General features: G+C 45.3%; 1 protein-coding gene across 5 annotated transcripts in view; it reads left to right on the plus strand.

Moving 5' to 3' along the window:
* AURKC (aurora kinase C) overlaps positions 1 to 14956 on the plus strand; it is a 15347-nt gene extending 391 nt beyond the window's left edge. For 2 of the 5 annotated variants that reach the window (XM_001098364.5, XM_077980024.1), the window contains exons 2-8: positions 9485 to 10488; positions 10903 to 10948; positions 11205 to 11396; positions 11716 to 11854; positions 12568 to 12716; positions 14290 to 14464; positions 14657 to 14956. In XM_001098364.5, the coding sequence (XP_001098364.4) occupies positions 9945 to 10488; positions 10903 to 10948; positions 11205 to 11396; positions 11716 to 11854; positions 12568 to 12716; positions 14290 to 14464; positions 14657 to 14827 (1416 nt within the window). In that variant the 5' untranslated portion in view covers positions 9485 to 9944 and the 3' untranslated portion in view covers positions 14828 to 14956. Of the gene's footprint in view, positions 1 to 9484; positions 10489 to 10902; positions 10949 to 11204; positions 11397 to 11715; positions 11855 to 12565; positions 12717 to 14289; positions 14465 to 14656 lie in introns of those variants that run through there. The other 3 variants (XM_077980025.1, XM_077980026.1, XM_077980027.1) reach the window with 3 other exon arrangements.
* Positions 14957 to 16174: the final 1218 nt, after the last annotated feature.

The following is a 16174-nucleotide window of genomic DNA, read 5'->3' on the forward strand; positions in this document are numbered from 1 at the left end:
TTTTTTTGACAGAGTCGTTGGACTTTTCTATGTAGAAATGTCATCTGCAAATACAGACCATTTTTTATCTTTCATCTTATCTGTATACCTTTTATTTCCTTTTTGTTTGTCTTACTGCATTGCACAAGCTGGGACTTTCATTATAACGTTGAATAGGAATAGTGAGAAAGGCCGTCCTTACCTGGTTCCTGATAATAGGGGGAAAATGTTCAGTTTTTTGTTTTTTTGATTTTTGTTTGAGACAGGGTCTCGCTCAGTCACCCAGGGTGGAATGCAGTGGCACAATCTTGTCTCACCATAGCCTTAAGTTCCCTGGCTCAAGTGATCCCACCACCTCAGCCCCCACCACCCCCCAGTAGCTGGCACTACAAGCACACACTACCACGCCCAGCTAATTTTTGTATTTTTTTGTAGACACAGGGTTTCACCATGGTGCCCAGACTGGTCTCGAACTCCTGGGCTCAAGCAATCTGCTTGCCTGGATCTCCCAAAGTGCTGGGATTACAGGCATGAGCCAGAGGGCACAGCACGTTCAGTTTTCATCATGAAGTATAATGTAAGTTTTATAAAACACATGTTCTCTATAAGCATAAAAAATGTCCTCTGTTCCCAGTCTTCTGAGATTCTGTGTTGCTATGAATGAGTGTTCAATTTTGTCCAGTGCTTTTGCTCCACCAGTTGTCATCATGCTATTTTGCTTCTACATCCTTTTGATAGAATGTATTGCTTTGATCAAGTTTTGAATATTGAGCCAGGCTTGCATCCTTAGAACAAAGCACACTTGTTTGTAGAGTATAATATCATTTGACATCATTCCCTTTGTTTGTATTTTGTTGAGGAAATATTCCTCTAATTTATTGGCTAATGATGTGTAGTTCTGTTTCTTTTTTCTTTTGTTTCTTATGTTCTAAATGTCTTATGTGTGGTTTTGATGTCTAGGTGATCTTGACATTTCAACATTAATTGGAAAGAGTTCTCTTCTAATTTTTGGAAGACTGTGTAGAATTGGTGTTATTTGTTCTTGTCACGTTTGATGACCTCTAGTCAACCATTGGGCTGGAGATTTTTCTTCTGGAGGCTTTTACATTACATATTTATTTTATTGGATAGGTAGAACTATTCAAAGTATCTATTTCTTGTGTAATAAATTTTGATAGTCTGTCCTGTTGAAGGAATATTTCATCTATATTTGTAGCATTCCCTTATTCTTTTTTGATAGCAGGATCTGCACTTATATCATTTTATTTTTAATATTTAAAATGTACATACTCATTTTATGATCGAGTCTTCTTAGACATTTATCAGTTTTATTGTGCACCATGCTGAAAGATGTAATTTTTGCTTCATCTCTCACTTCAAAGAACTAGCACTTTATATTAATTATTTGTCTCTTTCTATTCTTGATTTCTTTGATTTCTGCTGTGATCTGTATTGTATTCTTCCACTTGCTTTGGCTCTTTGTAACTTTTCAAAGTAGGTTTTTAGATTATTGATTTGAGATTTTTTTGCTTTTTTTTAATGTAAGCATTACATTCTATAAATTTGCCTCATATCACTGTTAGTTTAATCCCACAAGTTTTAATGTTTTCATTACATTTTACTCAATTCTAATAGTTTTTATTTTTTGAGACATTCTCTCTTAGCCATGAATTATTTAATAGTATGTTTAATTTTCTGGTGTTTGGCATATTTGTTACTGATTTCTAATTTGTTCTTTGTTTGATCTGACTCTTTAAATGTGTTAACATTTTTTTTTTATGACCCAGGATAGGGTCTATCTTGTTCCGTACAGCTGCTTGAAAAGAATGGGTGTTCTACTGTTACTGGGTGGAGTGTCTGTAAATGTCTCTGTGATCCTGCTCATTGTTATTCAGGTCAGCTATTTCTTGCTGATTTTCTGTCCGGCATTTCTGTCACTTACTGAGAGGGGTGTTGAAGTCCTGAACATAGGCCAGGAGCGGTGGCTCACGCCGGTAATCCCAGCACTTCGGAAGGCCAAGGCGGGCAGATCACCTGAGGTCAGGAGTTTGAGACCAGCCTGGCCAACATGGCAGAACCCCATCTCTACTAAAGATGCAAAAATTAGCCAGGCATGGTGGCGTGTGCCTGTAATCCCAGCTACTGGGGGACTGAGGCAGGAGGATCGCTTGGGAGGCAGAAATTGTAGTGAGCTGAGATCTCGCCACTGCACTCCAGCCTGGGCAACAGAGCGAGACTCTGTCTCAACAACAACAACAAAAAGTCCTGAACATAATTGTGGAAGTATGTTGCTCTTTTAAGTTCTATCACTTTTTGTTTCGCAAAGTTCAAAACTGTGTTGTTTGGTAAATATACATGTGGGTTTGCCAAGTCTTCATGGTGAATTGACTCTTTTATCATTACTTTTTCTGTCTTTTAATAGTCTTGTCAATACTTTATCTAATATTCTTATAATGACTCCTGCATATTTTGATTAATGTTTGCATGGTTAATATTTCTTCAATTTTAAAGCTTACCTGTATCATTACTTATGAAGTCAGTTTCTTTGAACAGCGTATACTCAGGCCATGCTTTTTTAAATTCATTTTGCATATTTCTGTCCTAATTGGTATATTGAAATCATTTAAATTAAAATAATTACTGATATTTTAGGGCCTAAGTGTGCCCTTAAATGATTTTTGTGTTCCTTTTTTATTGTTCCTCTCTTTGTTATTTAGGGTTGTTTACTAGTCTTCCTGTAGATTACTTCAACTTTTTTTTTTTGGAATTTGATTGATATATATGTAGTAGTATTTTTTAGTATGGATGCTCCTTGACTTATGATTGGGTTATGTCGCAGTAAACCCATTGCAAGTTGAAAATAATACGTCAAATATGCATTTAATACACCTACCCTTCCGAACATCATAGCCAATCTTGCCTTCAACATGCTCAGATAATTTACATTAGCCTGCAGTTGGGTAAAATCATCTAACACAAGGCCTACTTTATAATAAAGTTACTACAAAGAATTCTGAATAAAAATTAAAGTATGGTTTCTGAATGCATGTCGCATTCGCACCATTGTAAAGCTAAGTAGTAAGTCGAACCATCGTAAGTCAGGGACTGTCTGTATATATCTGCATTTTTTAGTGATTGTTCTATTACAGTGTAAGTATATAACTTACAACAGTTTAGTAAGTTATCAGCAATTTAACTGATAATTTTATTGCTGATGCAGTTTTAATATTGTAATTGCTGATGTAAGTTTCAGCAGTTTAGCACTTTACTTCCATTAAGTTCCTTTAGCTTACCTGTTAATGTAACTATCTTAAGTAATAGTAATTCCTCTTCAAAAATTGAGCACTATGTTGCAAGACGTAATTTTTTTTTTTTTTTTTGAGATGAAGTCTCGCTCTGTCACCCAGGCTGGAGTGCTTTGACATGATCTCAGCTCACTGCAACCTCCGCCTCCCGGGTTCAAGCAGTTCTCTGCCTCAGCTTCCCTAGTAGCTGGGATTACAGGGGCCTGCCACCACGCCCGGATAATTTTTGTATTTTTAGTAGAGACGGGGTTTCACCATCTTGGCCAGGTTGGTCTTGAACTCCTGACCTTGTGATCCACCTGCCTTGGCCTCCCTAGTACTGAGATTACAGGTGTAATTAATGCCGAGTGAGATTAATGCCAAGTGCTGAGATTATAGGTGTAAGTCACCACGCCCAGCCGCAAGATGTAATTTTTGCTTTAGCTCTCACACATATTTTACAAAAGATCGTGAGAAGCATTGTCTCTTGATGTCTTTTTCTTTTTCTTTTTCTTTTTTTAAATAAAGAGACAGAGTCCCCCTCTGTTGCCCAGGCTGGAGTGCAGTGGCATGATCTCTGCTCACTGCAACCTCTGCCTCCTGGGTTCAGGCGATTCTCCTCCCTCAGCCTCCTGAGTAGCTGGGATTACAGGCATGCGCCACCACGCTTGGCTAATTTTGTATTTTTAGTAGGGGCAGGGTTTCACCATGTTGTTCAGGCTGGTCTTGAACTCCTGACCTCGTGATCAACCTGCCTCGGCCTGTCTCTTGACCTCTTTACCCATTCCATTGTTCATTCCTTCTTCTTGAAATCCCAAGCCACCTTCTATTAGCATTTCATTTCTGTTACACACTACTGACCTTACTAATCTTTCTTCTAGGGTAACAAATGTTCTTTGTTTTCCTTCCTCTAAAGATGTCTTTATATTTCCTTCATTCCCAAAGAATATTTTTGTGGAATATAAGATTCAGAGTTGGCAGTTGTTTTCTTTTAGACTTGAGAAACGTGTCTCTCTGTTCTGTCCATTATGGTTTAATTCAAGAAATCAACTACCATTCAAATACTCATTCCTTAATTTGTAATGCATCAGTTCTGTCGAGCTTCATTCAAAGTGTTTTTCATTGTCTGTAGTGTTCATAAGTTCAACTGTGATGTGCGTGGCATGGAATTTTTTGAGTGTATCCTATTTGGTGCTCCCTGGTGCTTGCCTAGCTTTTTGATCTACAGGATTATGCCTTTTGCCAACTTTGGGGAACTTTCAACTATTATTTCTCCAAATATTTTTTCACCCCCAGTCTTGGCTCTATAGGGACTTCAGTAACATGAATGGCAGATCTTTTTTTACAGTCCCATGAGTCCTTCAGGCTCTCATCTTTTTTCTTTTTCCAGTCTGTTTTCTCTGTTGTTAACATTGATTAATTTCTATTGACCTTCCATGGTCCTCACTGGTTGTTTCCTTTGTCATGCCTAATCTGTTGAGTTTGTGCAGTGAGTTTTCATTTTGGTTTTGTATTTTCCAGTTGTTTAATTTCCATTTGGTTCGTGTGTGCACCTTCTGTTTCTTTGCTTATTTTTTAATGCCAAAGAAAGACTCAGAGAATAGACAACTGTATTCCAAAGGCATGGTTCTCTGGTGGTTTGTCTTGACATTTGAATAGAAATGTTAAACTATCTGGGGGAATAGAAAGTCCACAGTCTTCTGAGTTGTGCTACACCAGTATTTCTATGAGCAGATCTTATAGCTGAGAGTGATCTGCAGATCCGTCAGAGTCATGTTCTCCGTGGAGCGCTGGTAAAGTTCCCTAGCTCTCTAAGCCTTGTTGTGTCCTCAGGAAGGAGTCACCTCTCTTCCAGGATCACTCTTGCCTTTTGTTATTGGGCACATTTTCCCACCTCCTGCCCAGTCTTTCTGGGCTCTCTGTCATACTCCCTCACCTAGTCTTTAACTGGTCTCTGATAACCCGATTTTTCCCCCATAATCTGTATCTGTGTTCAGGTCTCTATCCTCATCCCCAAATGGGTTCCACCCCACTTGCCCATTAGTCTCTGCCCATTTCTTCTGTCTCCCACAGACGCGGTCTGTGTAGTTGTTCTGCACACTACCTGTCCCTACCCCTTCTCGTTTCTCACTCCACAGACAGCTACAGGAGGGCTTCCATCATTTGTCCTCTTACTTCCTTGTTAGAACTTTGTACTGTTGACCACCGCTCTGACCTGAAGCTTCTTTCCTGGCTTCTGAAAGTTGCTTTCTTCTCCAGAGGGTCTGTGTCTTCCTTCCACTCTTAAACATTTTTGTTTCCCAGAATCCATCATTGGTCGTTGCTTTTTCACTTGCTGTGATTTCTGGGAATGAGATGGTTCCTGCTGAAGACATTTACTTTTGATGATCTACAGAATTTCCCAAATCTGTGTCTCCAGACTGGATGTTTCTCACGTCTGTGGCCCACTGGGCATCTTCTGCACTTTCTCTGCATTTGTAAACACTGAGCCTGTATGCATGTCCGTGTGGCTATGGCCCTGGCCGTGGGGATGAACCCATAATTCTCATGAGAGCAAGCGAACATAGTATGGCTGTGTGTCAGACATTGTTGTGAATGTTTTACGTGCATCAGCTCTTTCAACATTTACAGCATCTGTGTGTGGTAGTAATGCTGTTTCCTCCGTTTTGCAGAGCAGAATATAGATAGGCTCGGGTTAAGAATGAGCCCAAGGTTACACAGTTACGTTTGGATTTAGGAATGGGAGGCCACATAGACTGGCTTCAGAATTCATGTCTTTAACCACTGTCTTGCTTCTCATATGGGGGGTTTGTTTTCTGGTCACCATTTTTACCGACGTTTATTCAACAGTGCTGTAATCTGTTGCTCTCATTTGACATCTTGGCTGTTTCTTCAGCTTGAGGAAAGTAAACCGAAGCCACTCTTTAATGAGTGCAATCTCCATTGTAACTATGTAGAAAATACAGCATCTGGGTTTGAGGAAAGGGGAGTGGGAAAGGAGTAGAGAAGCGGTAAGACGTGCATCTGGCTTTAGGAGTGTTTGAAGTGCCTGAAGAAGATCAGGGTGAATTTCCCAGACTTAAACCTTGTTGCCCAAGCCACATTGCAACCACCTCTGTTTCTCTTACCTCATCCGCACATCCAGCCACTGCCCCATTCTGTCATTCCACCTTTTTTTAGTAGTCCCTCCATATATGTGTGTGTTTTGGTGAATGGCCACACACAGCAAAGCATTTTTATTGCAATTTTGTTGTTGTTGTTGCTTGAGATGGAATCTCACACTCTGCCACCCAGACTGAAGTGCAGTGGTGCGATCTCAGTTCACTGCAACCTCCATCCCCCAAGGTTCAAGCAGTTCTGCCTCAGCCTCCCAAGTAGCTGGGATTACAGGCCTGGGCCACCATACCCGGCTAATTTTTGTATTTTTTGTAGACTCGGGGTTTCACCACATTGGCCAGGCTGGTCTTGCACTCCTGACCTCAGGTGATCCACCCACCTCGGCCTCCCGAAGTGTTGGCATTACAGGCATGAGCCACTGCACCGTCCTTTATTGCAGTTTTTGGTTCCCTCACGGAATGTTTGCTACAAAGCTGTGCATATAGGTGGCACCATATATGACATACCTGACCTCAAAGATAATCTACTTGGGCTTTATTTTATTTTTTTTTTTGGAGACAGAGTCTCCCTCTGTTACCCAGGCTGGAGTGCAGTGGTGCGATCTTGACTCACAGCACCCTCCGCCTCCCGGGTTCAAGTGATTCTCCTGCCTCAGCCTCCCAAAGTGCTGGGATTATAGGCGTGAACCACCACGCCCAGCCTACCTGGTCTTTTTTGGACAGATGTACATGATTTTAGAAATTGTTATGAATGAGGATCCTCAAGAACCACCCCCAGGTTTGACGATTTGCTGAGAAGACTCAGGTCTCAGCATTCTGTCATACTCGACAGCTATGATTTACTACAGCAAAAGAATACAAAGCGAATAGTAAAGGGAAGACTGAAATTCAGAGAAAACCAGGCACAATCTTTTGAGTCTTGTTTCAGTGAAGTCACAGGATGTGCCATATTTAAGTTCCATCTGGTACTTACAACACATGCTGTATGTCCACTGGGAAGCTTATTAGAGACTCAGTGCCAGGGTTTTTATTGGGCATGTTTTCTGGCACATCCCACAATTCTGGACTTCCAGAAGGTTAGCAGGGGTTCAGCTTTTCAGCTGGAAAGGGGATAACCTTTTCAGCTGGGGACTGGGAGAAAAAGCACCGAAAAACAGGACACTGTGCTACTCCTGTTTTGGGTGGGTGGAGCAGTAGTAAACCTCCCAAAATCTAAGGTCCCACACTCCAGCAAGGGTGAACCTTGCAAACTCAAAAAGGATAGCAGTCTCCAACCTGCTGTTTTATACAGTGAGTTAAATGGTACTAAAATGCTATATAAGTCAAATTTATGTAACATTAAGCAAATAATCTTTTTTTTTTCAGCAAAAAAATAATGGTCATGACTTTGTGGTGAAGGCTTACATAATGATTATAATAAATTCAGGCCGCACGCGGTGGCTCACGCCTGTAATCCCAGCACTTTTGGGAGGCCGAGGCAGGTGGATCACTTAAGGTCAGGAGTTTGAGACCATCCTAGCCAACATGGCAAAATCAGGTCTCTACAAAAGTGAAAAATTAGCCGGGCGTGGTGGTGCATGCCTGTAGTCCCAGCTACTTGGGAGGCTGAGGCAAGAAAATGACTTGAACCTGGGAGGCGGAGCTTGCAGTGAGCCGAAATCATGCCACTGCACTCCAGCCTGGGTGAGAGAGTGAGACTCTGTCTCAAAAAAAAAAATAAAAAAAAAAATCCTCCTTTCCTCAGTTTTGTTAAGAGGAAAAAGAAAATCTTAAGTTACAGTGGAAGTTATGAACAACTTAGTCTAGAGATTTAATTTAGTGATGAAAAGGTACAGAGAAAGTCTTTTAAAAAAGGACCTGGTCTGCTCGCTCTCTCTCTCTCTCTATATATATATGTGTGTGTGTGTGTGTGTGTGTGTATGTATGTGTTTATATGGACCACTTCAAGATATATATATATACACACACACGTGTATGAATATATATATATATATATATGGCTACAAGTGGTGCAACTTGCAGGTACTCCCTTTGTTCACCTTTGTAAAGATGTTATTGCCAGATCAATGTGTATTTCTATAGTATATGTGTAAACAATTCGTCATCCTTTTGTTGCTGCTTTTGAAACTAGTTCATGGCTTCATTGGGGAGAGATTTAAATAATATGGATTTATAATAATTTCTGCATTATTAAATGCAGATAACTTGCGATTAAAGAGTATGTTATTGGAATCATGGGTGTCTGAGTTTTACTTTGGAGGAGCTGAACAGCTGACTCCAGCCGAGAGGTCCCCTACAGAGACGGGATGCTGGAGACCCATGGGAATCTGGCTCATGGGAATTGCATAGCACCCCTTTTTATCATATCGCAGCATGGCCTTTCCTGCCTCAATTGTGGGAAGCTGGAGTGCCTCCGGAATGCTCAGTGGTGTCCTTGGGTTTTGAGGGTTAAAGATTTTTAATCTTTGCCACAGGCATGTTACACATCTTAAAATTGTGTGATCTCAACTGAACTGCTCCAAGGAGAAGAAATACCCTCTTCAGGAAGTGTTATGAGCCATGGGCCTTGTGTTGACTGGCCAGGTGATTTTAATGAACTTCTGTCACCCAGGCTGGAGTGCAGCAGTGCATTCGTAGCTCACTGCAGCCTCAATCTCCTGGGCTCGGGTGATCCTCCCGCCTCAACCTCCTGAGTAGCTGGGATTACAGGTGCTTGCCACCATGCCCCACTGATTTTTTTTTTTTTTTTTTAATCTAGAGATGAGATCTGTGTTACCCAGTCTGGTTTCAAACTCCTGAGCTCAAGTGGTCCTCCTGCCTCAGCCTCCTAAAGTGCTGGGATTACAGGCATGAGCTACCTCGCCTGGCTCAGCATGTGTTTTTATTCTGATGTTTTGACAAATGGGACCTTGCTGATCTTGGCTCACTGCAACCTCCGCTTCCCGGGTTCAAGCGATTCTCCTGCTTCAGCCTCTCGAGTAGGTGGGATTACACGCATGCGCCACTACGCCTAATTTTTGTAGTAGAGACGGGGTTTCGCCCTGTTGGCCAGGCTGGTCTCAAACTGGTGATCTCAAGTGATCCGCCCGCCTCGGCCTCCCAAAGTGCTGGGATTACAGGCGTGAGTCACCATGCCAGGCCTTCAATTGTATTTCTGCAAGATATGTTCCCTGTCTAAAAGAATTCAATTTTAAATGTTTTTGAAACTTACGTGTTTGCTAAACAAATAAATACGTGGGGGCTGATTTTACGATCTAAGGCCAAAACCACAAACTGATTACAGGGTCCAACAAAGGCTTGGCGAGTGGGAGGAGAGGGGTAAGTGAGCTGGGCTCGTGGCGTCCTTGCTGTGAGCAGGCATAGCCACAGGCTTCAGGGAGCCCCGTCGCGGTGACCCTGGACAGTGGCCTGAATCGGATGTGACCTTGAAGCAAGGTGGTTTTGGGGTCTCGGACTGCACGAGGCGTGAGGTGGTTTCGGGTGGCGGGCTGCACAAGGCTCCCGCATGTCAGGAGTGGGCGTCTGTTCATTCTCACGTGCATCGCGGCTCTTTCCTAGGTGATGCATGCGCACCCCGTGGGTGTATGCATTGTTCATGCTCTCTGGCCCGCTCCCATCACCGCCTCGCCGCACCCTCTGCCTCCTTCCTTCTCGGGCCTCACCCCTGGGCCTCGCTTTCAGGGCCCAGCCCCGGCCTGCGCGCTCCAGTTCCGCCCCGACCCGGGGGCCCTGGGCGGAGAGTCCCATTTCTGTCTTTTCTATTGGGCGCACTTCCGATGGCGTCAGGAATTTCAGCCAATGGGAGTCAGCCAGGAAGTACCTCTCTGAGCGGGCAGCGCCGGGTATAAAAGAAGGCCGCGCAGCCACGGCTCTTCACGAGGCCGCGGATACCGGGGCTTGTGTGTGTTTGGGACCTCGTGAGGCCGCAGGACGAGCAGGATTGGAAGCGCATCAGCCAGAAAGTGACCCCCAACCCCTTTCAGGACGCTGTGAAAGGGAACAGCCATCCAGAGGGCTCAGGAAGGCGTCCGCGCCGTCACCTCTTCTCCCCATGAGCTCCCCCAAAGCTGCGGTGCAGCTGGGCAGAGCTCAGCCTGCAGGCGAAGCGGGTGAGAGCCAGCGCCGGAGAAAGGACGCGGGAAAGGCTGGGGGCTGGGCCAGGGGTCGGGTGCGCAGAAGACACATCTGTTGACATCTCCCTTCCCCAACCCTTTCCTTTCCTACCCACTCCCTCCCTTCCCTCCCATTCTTTCTCTCACCTTTCCCTCCCCTACTCTGCCCTCCCCTTCCTTTCTCTCTGCCTCTTCACCTCTCCCTCCCCTCCCTCCCTTACCATACTTTTTCTTCTAACCCCTTACCTCTCCCTCCGCCTCTCCCCGCCTTCTCTCCCCCTGCCTTCCCCTTCCCTCTCTTTTTCTCCTCCCCTTCTTCCCCTCACCTCTCGCTCCCTCTTCCCTCTACTGTTCCCCTCCCCTCTTTGTCTCACCTTCTCCTTCCCTCCCCTCTCCTTTCCTCTCTTTCAGTGACTGCAGCAAACCAAACAGCCCAGCAGCCCAGCAGCCCAGCCATGTGAGCCCCTTGGGTTTGGTATCTGGAAAAGGAAGGGAGGTGGGACGTGGGGATGAAGGACAGGCTGGGTGTGTGGGGTGCTGGCTCCTGGGACCGAGAACTACTGTCCTGAGGAACATAGGACTAGGCCCGTGTGAGAAGGGAAAGCGGCAGAGGAAGGATACAGTGAAAGAGGAAGGAAAGCATTGGGGTCCCTGACTGTCCCTCCACCTACCCTACCTCCCAAGCTGAGGCTCTTTTCTTCCTCTCCTCTCAGGCGGCGCCTCAAAATCGATGACTTTGAAATCGGGCGTCCCCTGGGCAAGGGGAAATTTGGGAATGTGTACCTGGCTCGGCTCAAGGAAAGCCATTTCATTGTGGCCCTGAAGGTTCTCTTCAAGTCGCAGATAGAGAAGGAAGGGCTGGAGCACCAGCTGCGCCGGGAAATTGAGATCCAGGCGCATCTACAGTAAGGACAGTCTCTGCTTCCTCTTTCATCTTTGACGTCAGAGCCCAGCATTTTCCCCAGATACTAACCCCAAGTAAACCCTTCACTTATGCCTTGAAGACTTTTCTCTGCAACTCATTCCATTTACACTACCTCCCACCCTGGGTCAGACAGTCGAATCCTGGTTCTTGTTCTCTGTTTTCCCCTCACTCGCTCCCAGATAGGGCTGTTGTTATTCTGGTCCCAGCATAATTTGCCAGTTGTGTGACCAGGCAGTGACAGTGGCATCATATGATAGGCCTCAGGGAGAAATCTGACTCTTCCAACATTAATCCTTCAGACACCCCAATATCCTGCGCCTGTATAACTATTTCCATGATGCACGCCGGGTGTACCTGATTCTGGAATTTGCTCCGAGGGGAGAGCTCTACAAGGAGCTGCAGAAAAGCGAGAAATTAGATGAACAGCGCACAGCCACGGTGAGGTGGGGGACTGGAGGCTCTGGGGTCTATGAGTTTATTGTGGGCTGGTGGGAGCTCTGTTTGTGGCTGTCAGGAGGGTCCGGATTGCCTTTTGAAAAGTTTACTTTCATCCTTGGATACCCTAATTAACCTCATTGCATCTCCAGAATATTAAGAAGTACTGTGTATAGGTTTGGATTCTTTGGTTGTAAGCAACAGAATCTAACTCCACTGCCTTATGTAAAGAAACATATTGAAAGCCTGTGAAGGAGTTCACTGAATAAACAGCTAGAACTGGCTTAGAGATAGGTACAAAGAGATTTCTAGAGGGTGCTGGAAAGGGAATCATGGCAATGATCTTCCCAGCAGCAATGCTCCAGTCAGCTTGCTCTGCCAGGACGAGTGGTCTTCCATCTTTCCTCCTGTTTCTGTTTCCTTTCCTCAGGCCTCAAGTCCTGTAAGAGATCATCTGAGTGGCTCAGTGTAGGTTCTGTATCTGGCTACTTGCTGTGCTAGGACAACAGGGAGGATCTGTGTCCATTTTACCATCCATCCTATAAGACCACATAAAAAGGAGAGGAAATCCACACCCCACACACCAGTAACTGGTGCAATTAGTTGCTGGACCAGAAAGATTCCACTGCAATCATTCAATTCATGATGAGTGTTCCACCTCAGACGGAAATTGTGGCAGGCTTCACTTTCAGGGTGACTTTTCTTTGCACTCACAGATAATAGAGGAGTTGGCAGATGCCCTGACCTACTGCCATGAGAAGAAAGTGATTCACAGAGACATTAAGCCAGAGAACCTGCTGCTGGGGTTCAGGGGTGAGGTGAAGATTGCAGATTTTGGCTGGTCTGTGCACACCCCCTCCCTGAGGTAAGTCAGGTGGTGGTGGTAGGGTGAGTTCTGAGTACCAGTTAGGAATGACCCAATTTAATGTATTTCATGTGTCCATGTGTAAAACCTAGATACGAACTTGGGGTTTGTATTGGAATACTGCCTTTTTCTTTTCTTTTTTTTTTGAGACGGAGTCTCACTCTTTCACCCAGGCTAGAGTGCAGGGGCACAATCTCGGCCTCCCAGGTTAAAGCGGTTCTCCTACCTCAGTCTTCCAAGTAGCTGGGATAACAGGCATGTGCCACCACACCCAGGTAATTTTTGTATTTTTAGTAGAGACGGGGTTTTGCTATGTTGGCCAGGCTCGTCTCGAACTCCTGACCTTAGGTGATCCGCCCACCTTGGCCTCCCAAAGTGCTGGGATTACAGGCATGAGCCACCACGCCTGGCCTATGCTGCCTTTTTCAAACACATATACTTAATATGTATTTGTAAATTTAAATAATGTGATCCAATCAAACCTTTTATTTTCTGTTCTTTGTTAATATATAACTATACCAGTAAGTTTGCATGTAAAGAAAGTCATTGCTGGCCGGGCGCGGTGGCTCACGCGTGTAATCCCAGCACTTTGGGAGGCCGAGGTGGGTGGATCACGAGGTCAGGAGATTGAGACCATCCTGGCTAACACAGTGAAACCCCGTCTCTACTAAAAATACAAAAAATTAGCTGGGCGTGGTGGCGGGTGCCTGTAGTCCCAGCTACTCAGGAGGCTGAGGCAGGAGAATGGCGTGAACCTGGGAGGCGGAGCTTGCGGTGAACCGAGATTGTGCCACTGCACTCCAGCCTGGGCAACAGAGCGAGACTCCATCTCAAAAAAAAAAAAAAAAGAAAAAGAAAGTCATTGCTCCATAATTCCAGCAATGCATTTTTCTGTATGAATAATTTTCATACAGAAATTTTCTTACCGTAATTTATTTACTTGGTTCTCATTGATACACCATCACCATCAGTTTGTTCTAGATCTTTCTTAATGCTGAGACTATTCTGTGAAAACATTGTGGAGCTAAATCACTATACTTCCAAAATATGGATTTATGAATAGTCCGTCCCAGTACTTACCTTCTCCGAACCTTGATCCATATTAAAAATTTGTCTCGGCCGGGCGCGGTGGCTCAAGCCTGTAATCCCAGCACTTTGGGAGGCCGAGACGGGCGGATCACGAGGTCAGGAGATCGAGACCATCCTGGCTAACACGGTGAAACCCCGTCTCTACTACAAAATACAAAAAAAAAACTAGCCGGGCGAGGTGGCGGGCGCCTGTAGTCCCAGCTACTCGGGAGGCTGAGGCAGGAGAATGGCGTGAACCCGGGAGGCGGAGCTTGCAGTGAGCTGAGATCCGGCCACTGCACTCCAGCCTGGGCGACAGAGCGAGACTCCGTCTCAAAAAAAAAAAAAAAAAAAAAAAAAAATTTGTCTCTCCAAACTCCTGTGCTTGGGAGAGACTTTCCAGGCTGTCCTAGGGTCTCCACATCTCAATGAAAGCTGGGGAAGGAGAATTTCCCTCATCCTGGGCCTCTGCTTCGTACTTACTCCCTTTTCTGCCTTCCTCTAGGAGAAAGACGATGTGTGGGACACTGGACTACTTGCCCCCAGAAATGATTGAGGGGAGAACATATGATGAAAAGGTGGATTTGTGGTGCATTGGAGTGCTCTGCTATGAGCTGCTGGTGGGATATCCACCCTTTGAGAGCACCTCCCACAGCGAGACTTACAGACGCATCCTCAAGGTAGGACAGTCACCGTTGGGCATTCATGGGGGAACTGGTCAGTGATGGCTGCTGGGCTGTGGGAACTGGGGCACACACACAGGGTTGTCTGCTGTGGTCCAGAACAACGCCTTAACAAGGCTCAAAGAAGAGGGAGAACATTGACCAAAGAAATTAACCAGACTTCTCTTTCTTCTTTCCTGGCCTCATCAGGTAGATGTGAGGTTTCCACTATCAATGCCTTTGGGGGCCCGGGACTTGATTTCCAAGCTTCTCAGATACCAGCCCTTGGAGCGACTGCCCCTGGCCCAGATCCTGAAGCACCCCTGGGTTCAGGTCCACTCCCGAAGGGTGCTGCCTCCCTGTGCTCAGATGGCTTCCTGAGCCCTGTCTGCCTCTGTTCCTTTGTGTGTGTTCAGGGAGCTCTCCTGGCTCTGCCACCTCATTTGTCTTTATTTTTTTTCTTTTAAGATGTAAGATGCTAATTAATAAAAGCTGAATCATTTCGAACCAGCTCTTCATAGTTGTGTGAATTAGTATGAGACTGGGTAGAATATTTCTTGTGGGAACTCTTTCCCATGAGAGCTGCCCAAGGTGGTTCTCCCTGCTACCCCCACCTTCCACCTCTGGAGATGGTGACTTCATTCTCCTTGAAAACTCTTGCCTACTTTCAGGTTGGGCATGGTGGCTCACGCCTGTAATTCCAGCAGTTTGGAAGGCCGAGGCAGGTGGAACACGAGGTCAGAAGTTTGAGGCCAACCTGGCCAACATGGTAAAACCCTGTCTCTACTAAAAATACAAAAATTAGCCGGGCGTTGTGGCGGGCACCTATAATCCCAGCTACTCATGAGGCTGAGACATGAGAATCACTTGAACCCGGTAGGTAGAGGCTACAGTGAGCCAAGATCGTGCCATTGGACTCCAGCATGGGAGACAGAGTGAGACACCGTATCAAAAAAAAAAAAGAAAACTCTTGCCTACTTTCTGCAGATAAATGCCTTGAGGGTACATAACCTGCCCCCTATCACAGTGGCTCCTTGATCCAACTTATTATTCTCCATGTTTTCAGGAGTACGCCATTTGTAAAACAAGACTGTCATCAACCGAAAGATCCACTCTCTTTTTATGGACATCAATATGCTGCTGTTTTAGAAATAAAATATTTCACTGCACATCAGTGCAACCCAATTCTCAAATGAATACATTAGCACCTCTGTGTTGTGTCATACTCTGATTACATTAGAATAAGTCATTCCCCGGCCGGGCATGGTGGCTCAAGCCTGTAATCCCAGCACTTTGGGAGGTCGAGACAGGCGGATCACGAGGTCAGGAGATTGAGACTATCCTGGCTAACCCGGTGAAACCCCCGGTCTCTACTAAAAAATACAAAAAACTAGCCGGGTGAGGTGGCGGGCGCCTGTAGTCCCAGCTACTCAGGAGGCTGAGGCAGGAGAATGGCGTAAACCCGGGAGGCGGAGCTTGCGGTGAGCTGAGATCCGGCCACTGCACTCCAGCCTGGGCGACAGAGCAAGACTCCGTCTCAAAAAAAAAAAAAATTAAGTCATTCCTCATAATAAATATAACATCACTTCTTTTGAAATTACTGCATGCTGCAGTTTGGGGAGTGGCCTTCCAGCCTTCTGTAACCTTCTGTGATGGTTTCATGTGTCATCTGCTCCCTGCACCCATTATAAACTGACTACCACAGTAAGCATCTAAACTACTCAGCTG

The sequence above is a fragment of the Macaca mulatta genome, chromosome 19 (genome assembly GCF_049350105.2).
Source record: "Macaca mulatta isolate MMU2019108-1 chromosome 19, T2T-MMU8v2.0, whole genome shotgun sequence".
Taxonomy (NCBI): Eukaryota; Metazoa; Chordata; class Mammalia; order Primates; family Cercopithecidae; genus Macaca; species Macaca mulatta.